Raw genomic sequence first — 18,913 nt, 5'->3', positions numbered from 1 at the left:
GGACTGAGAATCGTCCACCAACCAAAAATATCCAGCCAAGAGCGCCCCGTGGGCGGCGTCCTGTGACCGCTGATGAAGGTCTAGAAGATGAGCGACTCAAACAGCAGCAATAGATGAGCGATCGTCTCTGACTTTACATCTACAAGGTGGACCGACTAGGTAGGAGTGTCTGATAGAGTGGACAGTGAGTGGACACGGTGTTTAAAAACTCCAGCAGTGCTGCTGTGTCTGATCCACTCATACCAGCACAACACACACTAACACACCACCACCATGTCAGTGTCACTGCAGTGCTGAGAATGATCCACCACCTAAATAATAGCTGCTCTGTGGGGGTCCTGACCATTGTAAAACAGGGTGAAAGCAGGTTAAAAACAAAGTGCTTCTATGTGGTCAGTGGAGCTGATAAAATGGACAGTGAGGTGGTTTTAATGTTATGGCTGATCGGTGTATATTTGTATCGATGTTTAATTTTCCGACCTGATCTCCCCATTCATTGACGACAGGCATGTTGATGTCATCAATAAAAACGGTCAGTCTCCGTCTGCCGGGGGGTCCGTATGTGCTGCCCAGCCGCTTCTCTATGTAACTCTCTACTGCCCGCTGTAATCAGAACGGCGTTAATCAGAATCAGTCATCGGTAATGGTGAGTTTTACTGCATCTCCTTCCTTTCCTTCACCTGGAACATGATCGGCTCCGTGGCGGAGGAGAAGTTCATGGATTTGAACAGATCCATCTCAGGGTTGTATTTCTTCGTGTAGGCCTTAATCATGACCGTCTTGGCAGTCCCCTGTTCACCGGTGAGGAGAACAGCCTAAGCACAACACACACACACACAAAATTTCTAATCAAGGGTCAGAGACACACAGTCCACGTGTGTTCCAGCAGTTAGATATGTGACGACCTTGCGCTGTTTTGCGATGGCCTCAATCAGGAAGCTCGTTCTGGTGTTGTCCACGTTGGGAACGAGAATGGACGTGTAGTCTGGTGCCGAGTCTGTGGGGTAGACGTACTGCACGACGTATTTACTCCAGTGATCCCAGTCACCTGAAATAAAAAAAATCCACTTTATAGGCTGCAAATAATCAGCAATAATGAGTAGGGATGTAACGATACACTACCCACGATGCGATTCACGATACGAATTTTTCCAGATTGTTTTAAACAAAATTAAATTGAAGACAAATTTTCCTTTTATTATTCTCTTTAAAAAAAAATAAAAAATACTGCATTTGTGCTTATCTTTTATTTATCTAAATAATGAAAGTCCTTTTATTTCTGAGGTAGGTGCAAACTATGCAAAACAATGCTGCACGTTTCCCTTTTTGTGTAAAAAAGCTGAAATGAAATTTTAAAACAAACCCCACATTAAATAAATACATAAATGATACAAATAAAGAAAGTATCCTCACATAAATACATTCTGAACCTGGCAACCCTGTAGTGACTTCAACCAGGCGAGGTGAATAGCACCAGCGCCCTCTGCTGCTTAAAGTCAATATCGATTCATTATACTGTACATGTAAACCGATTTGAATCGTTACACATGTGAATGGATTTTTAACTGTCTGGTGGTGCATCGTTACATCCCTAATAGTGAGGGCTCATTTTTTATTAGGCTGGACGCAGTCGTTTGTTCCCTGATCTGCTTCCGGAAGCAGAGACACGATTCCAATCACCAAAATACCCCACAGTCCCAAAAACACCAGGAATACCTGTTGCCTCCAGCTTTATTAAGTCGATGTGGTAAACTTGCCGTTCTGATTGACCATGTACTCGAACATGGTCTGGCCAGGCTCTGTCGGTGGCAGGTCAAGCTTGCTTTCATGAGAGCGAACGAACAGCTCCATCTTGTCCCGGTCATCCAGTTCCAGCAGAGCTCCCAGACTCCACATCATGCAGAACACGAAGAGGCGCTCCAGGTGCTCGCTGCTCAACGTGCCTCCAGCATCTTTAGGAGGAATCAGACCCTCCAGCAGGTTTACCGACTGGACACACACGTCAGTGGGTGAGCACCAGTACGGGTATCAGCGCAGTAAAGTAACGTAATAGTAACCGAGTAATTATTCAAGTGTAATGATCATTAATAAAGATTTAAAACTGATCTGGATGCTGATAATGAAGTACTGAAGTACTGACCACACTCTTTCATACTGCATGACTGTAGTTTACCTGCATAACGTAGTTGCACTCCAAGAGCTGCATTTTTGGCTTGAGGTTTTGTTTCATGAATATATAAGCATCTTCAAATATCTTATCATACAGGCTCATCAGGCTGTCAGCTTCCTGAGCACTGCGCTTGTTGGTCCAGCCCTGACACACACACACACACACACACACACACACTTTGATATACTGCAGCTTGAATTGTTATTAACCAGACTTATAACTGGTCACAAAAAGCTTCATTATTATTATTCCTTATTTTACTAAGCAGATGATGAGAGTGAGACCTGTTAAGGAATCCTGTTACGGAAGAATAAATATTGTACATTTATATTTTTATTTAGTTTGACTGCACTGTAACCACCAAGGGAAAACGACACATCATGTTTTATTTTATTTGAGACTTTATTTCTACAGCAGCATGGTTGCATCTTTCCCTTTTTCTCCAAATCTAATCACATCCAATTCCCCAGTTATATCTCAGAATCAGAATCAGATTTATCGGATAAACACAAGGAATTTGGTTCTGGCTGATGGTATCTCTGTAGTATAAATATCTCATATAAATATCTGCTCTACTGCTGTAAATCTCGACCCTGACTGAGGAGCACAGTACCTAACACATGCCCCCTCCGACACATGTGTAGCAGCCACTTCTTTTCACCTGCATTAGGTGGGCAGGGATCAGTATGGCGTACTGAGAGTCACGCACTGCTCTCCGCTATTCACCATCTGTGTCATGCGGTGTCTCGACCAGCCAGCAGAGGCCGCTATTGCAGCAGTACATTTACATTTTCAGTATTTCACAGACACTTTTATCCAAAGCGACTTACAGTACTGTGACAGTATACAATCTAAGCAAATGAGGGTTAAGGGCCCTGGCAACCTGGCAGTGGTGGGGCTTGAACCAGCAACCTTCTGATTACTGGTCCAGTACCTAAACGCTAGGCTACAGCTGCCTGTAATGAGGAATCCCTTCAGCCCATTAGAACTTAAGATCATAAGATCCACTTTCCCACAGAATCCTTATTTTCTTCCTACTTCTTAATACTTGCCAGTGGGTGGATTAGCAGATCTAAATTCCCTCTAGGTTTGAGTCTGTCTGTCAATGTGGTATTTCTTCTTTGCATCTAGCTTTTTTCCTGGGTGGATCTGAATCCCCCTTGACCCTGATCAGGACTAAGCAGTAAGTGAGAGTTAGCAGTTATAAATGAGAACCTGCAGAATGGGTCTCCAGCTGAGAGCGGAGGAGCTCATGAACACCATGCCCACTCTGGAGACGGTAGCGGGAGAAGCATTGTCCATGTTGTGCACCTCAAACACCAGCTTACAGCTCGGGGACATAGGGATCCGGTCACCGTTCGCCAGGGTCAGAGTTTTGTTGTCGTCCAGCACCGAGTTCAGGTTCTCGATCCAGATGGCGTCTACTGGCCCATCCAGCACAATCCAGATGTTTTCTCCTGAATAAAGAATAAATACATGATGTGCAGTGTGCAGTGCTCATTCTGAGGGAGTGAAAACATTTACAAAGCCTAAAGATAATAATTGAATAATATTAATGTCATGTTTAATACATGAGCTGCAGTTATGTGTTTGTACTGGTTTATGCTGCTACTTCAAATACAGCAAAGAATCCTGGGGGTTTTAAAGCCTGAAGTTGTTAATTTTTCTCACTTCAGACCAGAACAATGGTTCACTCTGCCCTTCAAATGGCTGATAACTTTGGAAGAGTTTTTAAAACCCAGCTCATGCTCACCCTTTTTAGTTCTGAGAGTTTTCCTCCACAGGGTGGAGAAGATCCCGTCGGTCCAGTCGTTGGTAGCGGCGTCCAGACGGCCGAACATCTGGGGCGCGGTGATGGCTTTGGGGTTCATCCTCATCTCTCTGTGAGCAGCGCCGCACTCTGTCATGGCGCGCATGAGGATGTTAATGGCGGTCGTCTTTCCGGCTCCGCTCGGGCCGAGGGTCATCAGGCCGTGACGCACCCGCGACGCCTCGTATAACTGCCGGAAACATTTACAAAACGTAAACAGGTGATTATAGTGTAGTCATGATCATCGGTTCTGGTTTCACTGATGTAATGGAACTGACTGTGGGGTGAGTTAGATGCTTGTTATTAGTAGTTAATGCATATAGAGGCGGTATATTTATTTATGGGCGCTTGGGTGGCCACTATGCCAGGATCCAGGGTTCAAATCCCTAGTGGTGCACACAGACTTTACTGGCAATGTCTGGGGGTAAACAAGGCCCTGGCATCCTCACACACATATACACACACACACATATACAGTATATATATATATATATATATACTGTACATACACACATACATCCTCACACACATATACACACACACACACATATACAGTATATATATATATATATATACTGTACATACACACATACACACACACATACATACACACATACATACACACACACATATACACACACACACATATACAGTATATATATATATATTAGGGCTGTCAAACGATTAAAATTTTTAATCGCGATTAATCTCAGAATTTCATATAGTTAATCGCGATTAATCGCATTAAAAAAAATCTGTGTAAATGTTATAGAAAACAAGGATTTTTAAGTGAAATGTTACAATTAAAATGGTGAACACATTTTATGCTAAATGTACTGATGTTAAAAACTGCTGGGACAAGAGAAAACTGTAAGGGAGTTTTATTCACTCACATACTAGGCAGTAAATGTCAGATTGTAGGTTAGAATTTCTCCATCAGCAAACATTGTAGATCAGCGGTGCTTTAGGTGGGATAAGGCGTAGTTATTGTATCAGACTTGTCTGTGGTTGTATCGTGACGATGGTTTGATGGACGTTTCTACACGAAGTGAGTGTGTTTTGACCCTTTGGGGCTTCCATAGTTCATGAACTAACGTGCTCGACTCAGCTTTCCGGTATTCGGTACAGAAGAAGAAGTTAATTAAGTGTAATAAAGTGTTCTGCTCCCGACAACTTGTGAATATAGCGTGTATTTATTTCTTTATTATGCAAGTGCATCACTACCACGATCGGTTACATTATGTTAACAAACCGCAAATGAACAACGGTGGCAAGTCCGACATTAAAACGTTTGTTCTACCAGTCAAGTCTCAACATGAACTAGAATTTGCGTTAATGGCACTAATTTTTTTAATCGCGTTAACTTGAGGTCGCGTTAATGCGTTATTATCGCGTTAACTTCGACAGCCCTAATATATATATATATATACTGTATATGTGTGTGTGTGTATATGTGTGTGAGGATGTATGTGAGGATGTATGTGTGTATGTGTGTGTGTGTATATGTGTGTGAGGATGTATGTGTGTATGTATGTGTGTGTGTATGTGTGTATGTACAGTATATATATATATATATATATATTAGGGCTGTCGAAGTTAACGCGATAATAACGCATTAACGCGACCTCAATTTAACGCGATTAAAAAAATTAGTGCCATTAACGCAAATTCTAGTTCATGTTGAGACTTGACTGGTAGAACAAACGTTTTAATGTCGGACTTGCCACCGTTGTTCATTTGCGGTTTGTTAACATAATGTAACCGATCGTGGTAGTGATGCACTTGCATAATAAAGAAATAAATACACGCTATATTCACAAGTTGTCGGGAGCAGAACACTTTATTACACTTAATTAACTTCTTCTTCTGTACCGAATACCGGAAAGCTGAGTCGAGCACGTTAGTTCATGAACTATGGAAGCCCCAAAGGGTCAAAACACACTCACTTCGTGTAGAAACGTCCATCAAACCATCGTCACGATACAACCACAGACAAGTCTGTTACAATAACTACGCCTTATCCCACCTAAAGCACCGCTGATCTACAATGTTTGCTGATGGAGAAATTCTAACCTACAATCTGACATTTACTGCCTAGTATGTGAGTGAATAAAACTCCCTTACAGTTTTCTCTTGTCCCAGCAGTTTTTAACATAAGTACATTTAGCATAAAATGTGTTCACCATTTTAATTGTAACATTTCACTTAAAAATCCTTGTTTTCTATAACATTTACACAGATTTTTTTTAATGCGATTAATCGCGATTAACTATATGAAATTCTGAGATTAATCGCGATTAAAAATTTTAATCGTTTGACAGCCCTAATATATATATATATATATATATATATATACTGTACATACACACACACATACACACACACATACACACATACATCCTCACACACATATACACACACACACATATACAGTATATATATATATATATATATATATATACTGTACATACACACATACATACACACACACATCCTCACATACATCCTCACACACATATACACACACACACATATACAGTATATATATATATATATATATATATATATATATATATATATATACTGTACATACACACATACACACACACATACATACACACATACATCCTCACACACATATACACACACACACATATACAGTATATATATATATATATATATATATACTGTACATACACACATACATACACACATACATCCTCACACACATATACACACACACACATATACAGTATATATATATATATATATATATACTGTACATACACACATACATACACACATACATCCTCACACACATATACACACACACACATATACAGTATATATATATATATATATATATATATATATACTGTACATACACACATACACACACACATACATACACACATACATCCTCACACACATATACACACACACACATACACACATACATCCTCACATACATCCTCACACACATATACACACACACACATATACAGTATATATATATATATATATATACTGTACATACACACATACATACACACACACATACATCCTCACACACATACACACATACATCCTCACACACATATACACACACACACATATACAGTATATATATATATATATATATACTGTACATACACACATACATACACACACACATACATACACACACACATACACACACAGACACACATATACAGTATATATATATATATATATATATACTGTACATACACACATACATACACACACACATACACACATACATACACACACACATACATACACACACACATACACACACAGACACACATATACAGTATATATATATATATATATATATATATATACTGTACATACACACACACATACACACATACATCCTCACACACATACACACATACATCCTCACACACATATACACACACACACATATACAGTATATATATATATATATATATATATATACTGTACATACACACATACATACACACACACATACATACACACACACATACACACACAGACACACATATACAGTATATATATATATATATATATATATATATATATACTGTACATACACACATACATACACACACACATACATACACACACACATACACACACAGACACACATATACAGTATATATATATATATATATATATATATATATATACTGTACATACACACATACATACACACACACATACACACATACATACACACATACATCCTCACACACATATACACACACACACATATACAGTATATATATATATATATATATATATATATACTGTACATACACACATACATACACACACACATACATACACACACACATACACACACAGACACACATATACAGTATATATATATATATATATATATATATATACTGTACATACACACATACATACACACACACATACACACATACATACACACACACATACACACACAGACACACATATACAGTATATATATATATATATATATATACTGTACATACACACACACATACACACATACATACACACACACATACACACATATACAGTATATATATATATATATACTGTACATACACACATACATACACACACACATACACACATACATACACACACACATACACACACATACACACATATACAGTATATATATATATATATATATATACTGTACATACACACATACATACACACACACATACACACACATACACACATATACAGTATATATATATATATATATATACTGTACATACACACATACATACACACACACATACACACATACATACACACACACATACACACACAGACACACATGTTCAGGTGAGTTTACCTGTATGAGCTTGAGGTTCCACGGCGGGTGATTAACGATTCCTGCTTGTTGCACTTGTGTGGCGACTGCAGCCTGCAGCTCAGCGTAGGTGCTGTTATCCAGCTGAATCCCAGGAAACAGGTCACTGATCAGACTGAGAAACAGAGGCTCGTCTTCATCCACCTGTAGCAGCACAAGCAGGGTGCATGAAGATCCCCAAAACCAGGAGCACAACGTGGGTCCTTTCCGTGGCGTCATTTAGTACTGATACTGCAATGGTTACGGTTCTCACCAGTTTGGAGAGGTTCATGTCACGCAGAACCCTCATCACGATGCTGGACTCAGAGTCTGAGGGTCGAGCCCGTTTCTCAGCTCCCAGAGTCCTCAAAACCGACAGAATGTTCCTCAACCCAAAATCATAGTGAACCTACAGAGAGAGAAGAGTTTATACATGAATATTCTGATTTACATTCTTAACAACAAGTGAACAGAATTATATACAATCCAGTATGAAAAAAAAAAATCCTTATTTATATTCTGTAACTGTTCACTGATCAACTCTAACTGACCAGATTTATTTGATCTTCTGGCTGCTCCATATTCGTGGTCACCACAGCAGATCTGGTGTGTGTACAGTCTTTACACTGGATGCCTTTTTTTATTTTATCTTGGCTTGGGACCGGCAGTGAATGCACCCTGACGAGTGCACCTCTCAATGGCTAGGCTGTTCAGCCCCCAATTCCAAATCCCCCAAGGCATAGCCAATTATATCTGTATCTGGATGCCCGACCGGCCGATAGCACCAAGGATCTCAGTGTTAGTGGCTCAGCGCAATTTACCACGAATGCTTTAATCACTTTTATCATTATTGTTTCTTTTTTATTATTTACCACTTTATCCTTTATCCAGGTCAGGGTCACGGTGGGTCCACTTTTTTAGGAGTCACTGGGCGCAATGCAGAAACACACCCCGGTCAGAAACGAACCCTCGGCCACCTTTAGCTTTGAGACATGGTCAATCATGTCTGTATGTAGACGTCCAACAGCAGCGCCGATTTAAACCCTGGATCCCAGCGGTAGTACGCTACGCCCGCGGAATTTACCCCTGCACCACCTGAGCGCCCATTTTGTTATTAATTATAATACAAACTGTATGAAAATATGTTTGATTTAACTACAAGCAAGCATTCAACATCTGAATTTGATCTCACAGATACACCACTGATCAATAATGAAACTGGATGAACTGCACATGCTCAGTACACTGCTGAGTCAGGAAGGCTGCGCGTTCCATCCACCTTTAATAATTAGGATGGGTGTTTCCATACTTTTGGCCATTTGGTGTGTGTTTGCTGACATGTACCTGCTTCGTGAGCTGCTCCTCACACAGTTTATAAAGCACAAAGAACTTCTGAGCCAGTATAACGTTCTCGATGAAACCACAGCTGGCCAGTTTGACTCTCATGATGATCTGAAACACAGAGGGTTCGCTTAGCTGAGCTTCTACAGAAGGGAAATGAGTTCACGTACCAGTACCAGTGTATAAAAACCTCACCTGTCTGTCAGGAACCATCATAGAAACGGTCCTGAACTGCACCTTTAGATTTTCGGGCAGTTCCTGGCGACCGGCGTAGCCCGGGTTCTATAACAAGACACATTAGTTTAAAGTAAAGGACGCCTTTAATCCTGCCCGTGTCATTCACTGTGTTTCTTATATTACTGTTCTTACATGACTGAAATGTCAATGTTGTGTTGAATGTATTTGGGCAAGATGTTGATGACACAACGTTCACTTACTCCATGTCCATTTTTATCTAATGATTGGCTTTTTATACCAAACAATCAAAGGTGCTAAAATATGGACCACACGTGTATATTTGAACATCTGTAAATACGTTACCATGGTAATAAAGAGTCCGAATTCGGGGTTCAGATCCACACAGTCTCCGTCGGTGAAGAGGAACTGAGCTTTGCGCTCTTTGCGAGCGCTCAGGACGATGTGGATCTGCTGTGCAGCGACCGACAGCACGGGCAGGTCGATCCTGTTAAACTCATCGAAGCATCCCCAGGACCCAGACTGAGCCAGACCTAACAGAAAGTCCTTTATTAGAGTGGATATACGTGATCGTTTTATCCTCAGTACCATTCTGAATAAAATCTGGACTGATAGCACACTCAGATACGTCTCTTTAATACAGACTTATTCTGCTGTTACACACTATATGGTCAAAAAGTGTGGACACCCCTCCTAATCATTACGTTTACATGTTTCTCTATACACAATACTAAGAGTGGTAAAAATGCTATATGCTATAATGTTATGCTATAAACATTTAGACAACATTCTGGGGAAGGTCCCTTCCTGTTCCAGTATGACTATTCTTCTGTGAACTATGCACAAAGGTTAAAGTCTCTGGTGTGGAAGAATTCAAGTATCATGTAAATCAGAGTTTTTCAAACTTTTTTTTAAACGTCTCACATGTTCTCTATGTCATGATTTTTACAGCAAGCCAGGCCACACAAACAATGCATTAAAACAAAACACAAAACAAATAATACTTCATTAATAAAAATGGTAGCAATCTGGTCCCACTGTGGTCTACGAGATGTAACGTAAAGCCTTCACAAGGGGGCGTTCTTGTACAAGTTAATTTCTGTTAATCTTTTCTCTGCAACCCATTTTTTTGGCTCCCCCGATGTAGAACACCCTGAGCTCAATCTCACTGAACACAAGTGAGCAAAAACTGGAATGTTGATTGTAAGCCAGGTCTTTTCACCCAACATTTACCTACATGGACACAAATTTCCACATGCACACTACCAAAATCGTATAGAAAGGCAAGTCCATATTAAATCTAATGAGTTTGGAACGGGTAACCAATACGCTCAGGGTCAGGTGTCCATATACTTGTTGACCTATAGTGTAGCGCCGTGTTGACTGACTAAATAAAATCACCTTTATAAATCCTGCCCAGTCCTCTGAAGTCCATCTGGTCGGAGCAGTTAAAGACCACGACGTACTTCCCCAGGCAGCGGCCCATGTCTTTGGTGGTTTCGGTTTTGCCCGTCCCAGCCGGACCAGCAGGAGCTCCGCCCATACTCATACCTAACGCCTGAGCTAAGGTAATGTAACACCTGGGAGAAAAACATTATTGTTATTTCTATTGAATGTACACGAGGACCTCCTAAAGGACGAGTAGAAGCACCTGTCTGTTAGAGGAGTGATGACCAGCCTGTCCGTGCAGCCTAAAAACTCGTTCTGATAGATGAAGTCGACGTCCGTGATCGACACTGCGACGTGATCCTGATCCTCCCGGAAATAAAATCTGCTCTGCTTCAGCCATTCAAAGTCACCGAGGGACCTGATGTTCATTTTCACCTAACAAGCACAGGGCTACGGTTAATTCTATTCCTGATACAGACTACAACTGCGCTTTAACCTTGTATTTATTAGTATATAAAATAATAACACGCTGGTAAGGATTTACTGACGCTAGACAAAGTAAACATTCATGTTTGTATGGAATATAAAATGGGTGGGTAAAAAAGTGTGATGCTTTTTTGAACAGATAACATCACAGAGAGGAAAGAGATTTATTTCATCGTAAACTACGTGTGTGTGTGTGTGGTGTGTGCACACAACCCAAAATTCCTTATAATGGTCCTAACAACAACTGGCCGGTCAGAAAATGATCCAGAAGGAAGATCTGAGCCACCGTTTGTTCCGCACTGCTCGGTTGGGTGGAAAATCTTCTTATACACAGAAAAATTCATGAACGGATTTCAATGCTTGATATAAAACTCAAAGTAACATGTCTAGATGATTAAATGTTTTCAAAACATCTTCTGACTCCATTTTTACCTTTTTTGCCCAAGACTGTACAACAAAAATATAAAAAATGATGATAAACAATGATGTTAATTTAATAACTCTCTTTTTATAAGCCAGAATATAAAGATATAAAGATAAAATGAAAGGACTGGGTGCTCGGGTGGTGCAGAGGTCTATCACACTCATGCTGAGATCCAGATTCGAACCTCAGCGGTGCGAGGCGTCTACACAGATATAATTAGCTATGTCTAAGGAGTGTGGGGATAGCTGAAGTCCTGAGATGGGTGGGTTCCGGTGAAAGCGAGCCCACAGCGACCCTGACCAGGATAAAGATGCTGATAAACATGCCATAAAAGGAATCACGTGATTACAGAAGTCATATTCTTACCAAATCATTAAAAATGTCTCTCTGATGGACGTGGATTGTAACCAGCGTCTCAAACTTAACACGCTCGAACTTGGACAAGTCGTGAGTCGTCTGTGCTATCAGCGTGTTCAGCAGATCCAGAAACTTCTGGTTTGTCACAGACATGACCCTCTTGTCCTTCTTGGCATTCTGCAGTGCCTCCTCTGAGTCTCGAGTCCAGAGCATCTGAATGCCCAGCAGGCCCACCTGAAGGAGAGGAACATCACCGGTGCATGTATTTTTAAGGCTGTGCTATATGTTATACGCATTGTTATGATACGCACGCTCTGAGCTGTTGCGTACCTGAGCTTGGACCTGGTTAAGGAAGGTGAGGAGCTGGAAGTCGGGCTCATTAATCTGCAGCTGAGCTGCTTTTATGACTGAGTGCAGTGAGGCTTGCTGTTGCACCAGTAACTCTCCCAACCAGAGTTCCACAGGACCGCGCGCCATTACTGGTTTGTCCAGCTGGTAAACACACACAGCACATCAGAGCAGCTCCATCCAAATCAATTATCATAATCAACACAGAAATAAAAACTTTATTACTGGTTCTTCCTCTTAGTGAGTAGGATGTATATATAATGTATATATAAAATACCACACCACTAGAGGTGCACTGTTTATCTCTATCATCAATTTATTTCATTAACTCACAGGTTGCGAGAGTCTTTACTTCAGATCGTTCATTAAAAAATGTCATAACATAACATCAAATAAGGTAAGAGGCAACTGGATCTACACTGTATGGCCAAAAGTATGTGGACACCTGACCATGAGCTTGCAAAACGCCTCACTAAGGGCAGCTGTAGCCTAGTGGTTAAGGTACTGGACCAGTTACCAAATGGTCACTGGTTTAAGCCCTACCACCGCCAGGTTGGCACTGTTGAGCAAGGCCCTAACCCCTAATTGCTTAGACAATACACTGTCTAAAATAAAGTGACTTTTTCAGGTAGAACAGTCGCTTTACTAAGAAGCTTCTAGGGTTAGACTTTGTGGTATGTCTATGGGAATTTGTGTCCATTCAGTAGTACAGATGATGGCAGCATGTGAAGTTTCATTAAATTGAGCTTTTCTTCATGTAGGGGGACAGTCATGCTGGAACAGGAACAGGAAAGAGAAGTCCCTAAACTGTTGCTGCAAAGTTGAATTCATGACTTCTTGTATAATTGATTTATTACACATGTTATAGATTGTTGTGCCTAAAACACATTAATTAAAAGATTAGAAGGGGCGTCCCAATACTTTTGTCTATATAGTGTTTTTAACACAACAATAAAATAGAATAGAATGCCTTTATTTGTCATATATACATATACACACGTACAGAACGACTAAATTCTTTCTTCGCATATCACGGCTTGTTTCGGAAGCTTGGGTCAAAGCTGGGGTCAGCCATCGTACAGCGCCCCTAGAGCTGAGAGGGTTAAGGGCCTTGCTCAAGGGCCCAACAGTGGCTGCATGGCAGAGCCGGGATTCGAACTCTCAAGCTTTCAGTTGACAGCTTAAAACTCCACCCACTAGGCTCCCACTGTCCCAGCCTCACCTACCGTTGCCCTTTATAATCCTGGCTGATCACTAACTACGACTGATCTCTATTTGACGTGATAAGATGAAGGATTTTGGAAACATCACCCACCCCTACTTCTCATCTGTACTCTGTTCCCCTGTGTGTGTGGAAATAAATACAACCGCACACTTCTGAGCTCCAGCTGATACGTACGGGTACTTTCTCGCCCTCCTGAGAGATCACCGCCAAAATCTTGTCGTAGTCCTTGACATGAAACTCCACCTCACTGACGTTGTCGAACACTCCCAGGAGATGAGCCTGCAATCACGAGTGCAAAGATGGTTATGAAGCTGGACTGACGTGGAGAGCGTTTATACTGGTGCGCCGCTCGTACCTGGATGGTGTGAGAGTCACTGGCTTGTCCGAGGATTTCCAGTAAAGCAGGATCGGACACAAAGAAAAAGCGGGGGAACTGCAGTCGTTTCTTTTCCAGGTAGCTGTACAGAAACAGGTGAAGCCTGATGATGCAGATGTTTTGAGACAGCTGCTGTCACATGTGCTTAGATAAAGCCTCACTAATGCACGGTAATAATACAGGGTTTTGGGATGAGGGATGTGTGGACAGTGAGGAAAATAATAATGTGAGTGTTTTTGTTTGTTTGTTAGCATCAAATCAGTGATTTGCTGACATTTTCTACATTCAATTAAATAAATAAATTAATTAATTAAAAAATAAATAGGACATTTGCTTTGAATTGTATGTCCAGGTTTAGTTAGTTAGCACTGATCTAGTGATTTATCATGTAAAAGACATGGCTCACACTGTGTTCATGCCTACACAGATGCATGCTATATGGCCAAAAGTATTTGGACCGTGAGCGTGTTAGACATCCTATTTACATTTTCAGCATTTAGCAGACGACTTCATCCAAAGCGACTTACAGTACAGTCTACAGTCTGAGCAATTGAGGTTTAAGGGCCTCGCTCAAGGGCCCAACAGCAGCACCCTGGCAGTGGTGGGGCTTGAACCAGCGATCTTCTGGTTACTAGTCCAGTACCCTAAGCGCCAGGCTACGGCTTGCCCTATCTAGTGACCTCTGTGTGATATTTTAGCTCGAACAACAGCCTCTGTTCTGAAGTATGGGAATTTGTGCCCACTCAGTGATAAGAGCATTAGTACGACTGGGCATCGATGTTAATGTTCTGGTTCATCCCAGAGCTGTTGAGTGGGGCTGAGGTCAGAGCTCTGTGCAGGACACTGGAGCTTCTTTGCGCAGTCATGCTGGAACAGAAAGGACCTTCCCTAAACTGCTGCTGCACAGTATTATAGTTTTATATCATGAATTTCAGCGGTTGTGTCTGAAACATGTGAATCATTTGAATAATAAGAAGGGGTGAAACCAGAGTTCTGCAGACCTAGGTTTGATCCGTGCCTTTGGTCAATGGGCAATATATAAGCTGGTTCAAGCTACACCACTGCCACTTGTTGCTTGATATACATCCACCATGAGAAGTTTTGTATGTTCTTCGCTTGTCCATATGGGTTTTCTTCTGCCCTGAAATAGATCGACACCCTGTACAGTGTGGGGCTGTGTTCATACCCTGTGAGAGATTTCTGGCAGAGTTCAAGCTGCTCCTGCAGGTGAGGTAGAAGCTGGCTCATGGTCTCATCTCCCACGCAGCACTGCACCACACTGGGGATCTCATGGGCTCTCTGCATGATCTTTATCCATAATTTATCGATGTTCTGGAAGCGCTTCGCTTCCTACAAGGTAATAATACGTAAATGAAGCAGTTCATGATTACAGGTGAGTAAACATACAGGCTGCAGATTAATGATGTACCTGTGGAAGCTGCTTGGCAATGTCTCCACCCACAAACACGGCCTCCAGGTACACCCACAGGTTCTGAACAAGCAGCCACTGCTCGATGATGTCTGATGATGTGGAGAGCTTAAAAACCCAGTTCTGGATGTCTTTCTTAAAAGGAGTGTTGTATCTATGTACAGAGAAATCAAACAGAGATTACCAGTCGCTGCCACATCTATTCACCTGCCAGTGGCTGAGTCTCATATAGTGCTGCCACGCTAAGCAAATCATGAGCAACGCTAGTGCAGGTGCTTCGGCCAGACAACGAAGGGCACAACCGTACAGCTGCAATGAAACCTAATGTGCCTGTTGGTTGCCCAGCCAGGTTGGTAGCACCACTGCCTGGGATTGAAACAAACTGGTTCGATCGATTACAGCTGTGAGTGTTGGGTTGTGTCCCTTCCTTAAAAAGAGTTTTTTACTAGTCAAGTAAAGTCACATTTATTTATATAGCGCTTTTTACAATAAACATTGTCTCAAAGCAACTTTACAAAGTCCGGGACCAACAGATCAAAAACCCCTATTGAGCAAGCCGAGGGCCACAGTGGCAAGGAAACCTCCCTTAAAAATACAGGAAGGAACCTTGAGAGGAACCAGACTCAGCAGGGACCCCCGTCCTCTTTGGGTGGCCTGGAGGATACTTTAAATAAATAGAATTTACACAAATCGTACAAACACAAAATTAAATTGAACTACACAGTTTCATTTCATTTTTACCATTGCTTTATCCTGGTCAGGGTCTTGGTGGGTCCTGGAAATATCAGGCGCAATGCAGTAACACACCCCCGACAGGACGACGATCCATTGCAGGGTCCTGGCTACCCCCCACCTCAGGCATAGCCAATCATGCCTGTATGTAGACGCTGAACTGACCGATAGCACTGAACCCTGGATGCCAGTGGTAGTAAGCGAGCATTATTTACCATACTTTATTTACCATCATTTATTTGATAATTTCCTTATTTTTTATTTTATTCTACTCTATTTTCATTTACTGTATTTACTCTACTTACACTGTACTGGAGCTGCTGTAACACTCGAATTTCCCCCATGGGGATCAATAAAGGAATCTTATCTTATCTTATTTACCCATGTGCCACCCACACAGAGCGCCCACTACACAGTTAAATAAACTTTAGTTTGATTAATTAAGTTCAATGAAATACTAAACTAATTTACCCTATAATGAATCTGTAGAATCATCAGAATTATGACTTGCACCCCTCAATCTACCAAAATTACCATAACAAAGAAAGTTTTATGTGCATTATGACTATGCTCCAGTGTTTAAACAGACAGAAGTCATCACTGTTTTATTTGTTTAAGCTTGCTAAGCTTACTGAACCCCTATACATCCGTATAAAGGAGAATAGTCTCTATATTTAAACTTCATCAAAGCAATGGTCAAAGCAATACCAAAAAATCTACAAAGTGCTAGTCTAGACTGTTATTTCTAATGAGAACATCAGTGTGTGAGACATGAACAGAACCTGATGAAACTTACCTGTTGCTTAGAAGTGATCCAAGCACCATCAGACTGTCCTCCATGGCAGTGATGATTTCTGCCGTCTCAGCTCCTTTAAGCATCAGCTCTCCTCTGCCTTTAAAAGCCATAAATGTGAGCAACTGACTGTACCATAAATCAACCACCTGTGCCAGCTTGGCCTCGATATCCTTCTCCTTTACTGCTGAGATGCAGATGTCCTAGTGTGAGGAGAAAAGTAAGGTCATCATTATAACACAAGTCTCTTTCAAACCCTGGTTAGACTAAGCATGACTTTAGCACAGGGATAGCTTAAATGAACCCAAAACAATGTATGTCATCTAAAGAGCAAAAGACACCAGTATGTACATACACTGACCAGGCATAACATTATGATCGCTGACAGGTGAAGAGAATAACACTGATTATCTCTTCATTATGGCACCTGTTAGTGGGGGGGGGGGGGGGGGGGTGTATTAGGCAGCAGGTGAAAATTTTATCCTGAAAGTTGATATAAAAAAAAAAACGGGCGAGCGTGAGGATCTGAGGGAATTTGACAAAAGCCAAATTGTGATGGCTAGACAACTGGGTCAGAGCATCTCCAAAACTGCAGCTCTTGTGGGGTGTTCCCGTTCTGCAGTGGTCAGGAACAGTGGTAAACCGGCGACAGGGTCATGGGTGGCCAAGGCTCATTGATGCACGTGTGGTCGGATCCAACAGACGAGCTCCTGTAGCTGAAACTGCTGAAGAGGTTCATGCTGGTTCTGATAGAAAGGTGTCAGAATACACAGAGCATCACGGGTTGTTGTGTATGGGGCAGCAGAAGGGGGGCCAATATTAGAAAGGCGGTCATAATGTTATGACTGATCAGTGTCTACATACACAGAGCCTCAGTGTAGCATTACCTCTATGTCTTCTTTGTGTTTCAGCAGTGGGGCCTCCATTATGTTTTGAAGGCAGAACGTGTCCGAATCCACGTGAAACTTGTGCTGCGTCAGGTCAGCGATGCGTTCCCAGTGTCTCTGCTTCATCGCTCTGTGAGCCATCATCTCCAGGAGAGGGCACGACTCGCTGAAGTCATCGATCCTTTTCTTCAGATCTAAAAACGCCTGCCAGTCTCTCAGTCCTTTGGGGAGCTTTCGGCATCTGAGTACAATTCAAAACACACAGGAGTTCTTACAGTTCTGAGAGGAGCTGCTGCTGTAACACTGTGCAAGAGTCGCGACGGTTACCTGGTTTGGAATTCTGAAAGCTCCGTGTTGATCTTTTCAATATCCACTTCGGTCCAGAGGATTTCGTAATAGCCGCTGATCTTATTCATAACCGCATCGTAGAGGCCGTACAGCTTCTGAAGAAGCCCGAGCTCTTTCCTAGTTTCAATAACATAAGAGAGAGGAACACCATTATAATAGAATAGAAAAGTGACACGGGAATAATACAGAATTGTATGCATGTTTTAGGCCAATCAGCAGTGAGCATCATCATGTTTC

General features: G+C 41.5%; 1 protein-coding gene across 1 annotated transcript in view; it reads right to left on the bottom strand.

Moving 5' to 3' along the window:
• LOC134320440 (dynein axonemal heavy chain 8-like) overlaps nucleotides 1-18,913 on the bottom strand; it is a 44,353-nt gene that overhangs the window by 5,690 nt on the left and 19,750 nt on the right. The window contains exons 34-56 of the mRNA XM_063001823.1: nucleotides 18,656-18,793; nucleotides 18,329-18,569; nucleotides 17,445-17,644; nucleotides 15,917-16,070; nucleotides 15,674-15,837; nucleotides 14,467-14,569; nucleotides 14,286-14,390; nucleotides 12,869-13,030; nucleotides 12,548-12,772; nucleotides 11,534-11,706; nucleotides 11,284-11,462; nucleotides 10,228-10,415; nucleotides 9,883-9,969; nucleotides 9,691-9,798; nucleotides 8,621-8,755; nucleotides 8,350-8,511; nucleotides 3,924-4,170; nucleotides 3,386-3,627; nucleotides 2,174-2,314; nucleotides 1,758-1,989; nucleotides 906-1,048; nucleotides 681-815; nucleotides 481-603 (exon numbers count right to left, since the gene is read on the bottom strand). Coding sequence (XP_062857893.1) covers nucleotides 481-603; nucleotides 681-815; nucleotides 906-1,048; nucleotides 1,758-1,989; nucleotides 2,174-2,314; nucleotides 3,386-3,627; nucleotides 3,924-4,170; nucleotides 8,350-8,511; nucleotides 8,621-8,755; nucleotides 9,691-9,798; nucleotides 9,883-9,969; nucleotides 10,228-10,415; nucleotides 11,284-11,462; nucleotides 11,534-11,706; nucleotides 12,548-12,772; nucleotides 12,869-13,030; nucleotides 14,286-14,390; nucleotides 14,467-14,569; nucleotides 15,674-15,837; nucleotides 15,917-16,070; nucleotides 17,445-17,644; nucleotides 18,329-18,569; nucleotides 18,656-18,793 — 3,787 coding nt within the window. The remainder of the gene's footprint in view (nucleotides 1-480; nucleotides 604-680; nucleotides 816-905; nucleotides 1,049-1,757; nucleotides 1,990-2,173; nucleotides 2,315-3,385; nucleotides 3,628-3,923; nucleotides 4,171-8,349; nucleotides 8,512-8,620; nucleotides 8,756-9,690; nucleotides 9,799-9,882; nucleotides 9,970-10,227; nucleotides 10,416-11,283; nucleotides 11,463-11,533; nucleotides 11,707-12,547; nucleotides 12,773-12,868; nucleotides 13,031-14,285; nucleotides 14,391-14,466; nucleotides 14,570-15,673; nucleotides 15,838-15,916; nucleotides 16,071-17,444; nucleotides 17,645-18,328; nucleotides 18,570-18,655; nucleotides 18,794-18,913) is intronic.

Source organism: Trichomycterus rosablanca, chromosome 9 (genome assembly GCF_030014385.1).
Source record: "Trichomycterus rosablanca isolate fTriRos1 chromosome 9, fTriRos1.hap1, whole genome shotgun sequence".
Taxonomy (NCBI): Eukaryota; Metazoa; Chordata; class Actinopteri; order Siluriformes; family Trichomycteridae; genus Trichomycterus; species Trichomycterus rosablanca.
This window is presented reverse-complemented; position numbering and strand designations above follow the sequence as displayed.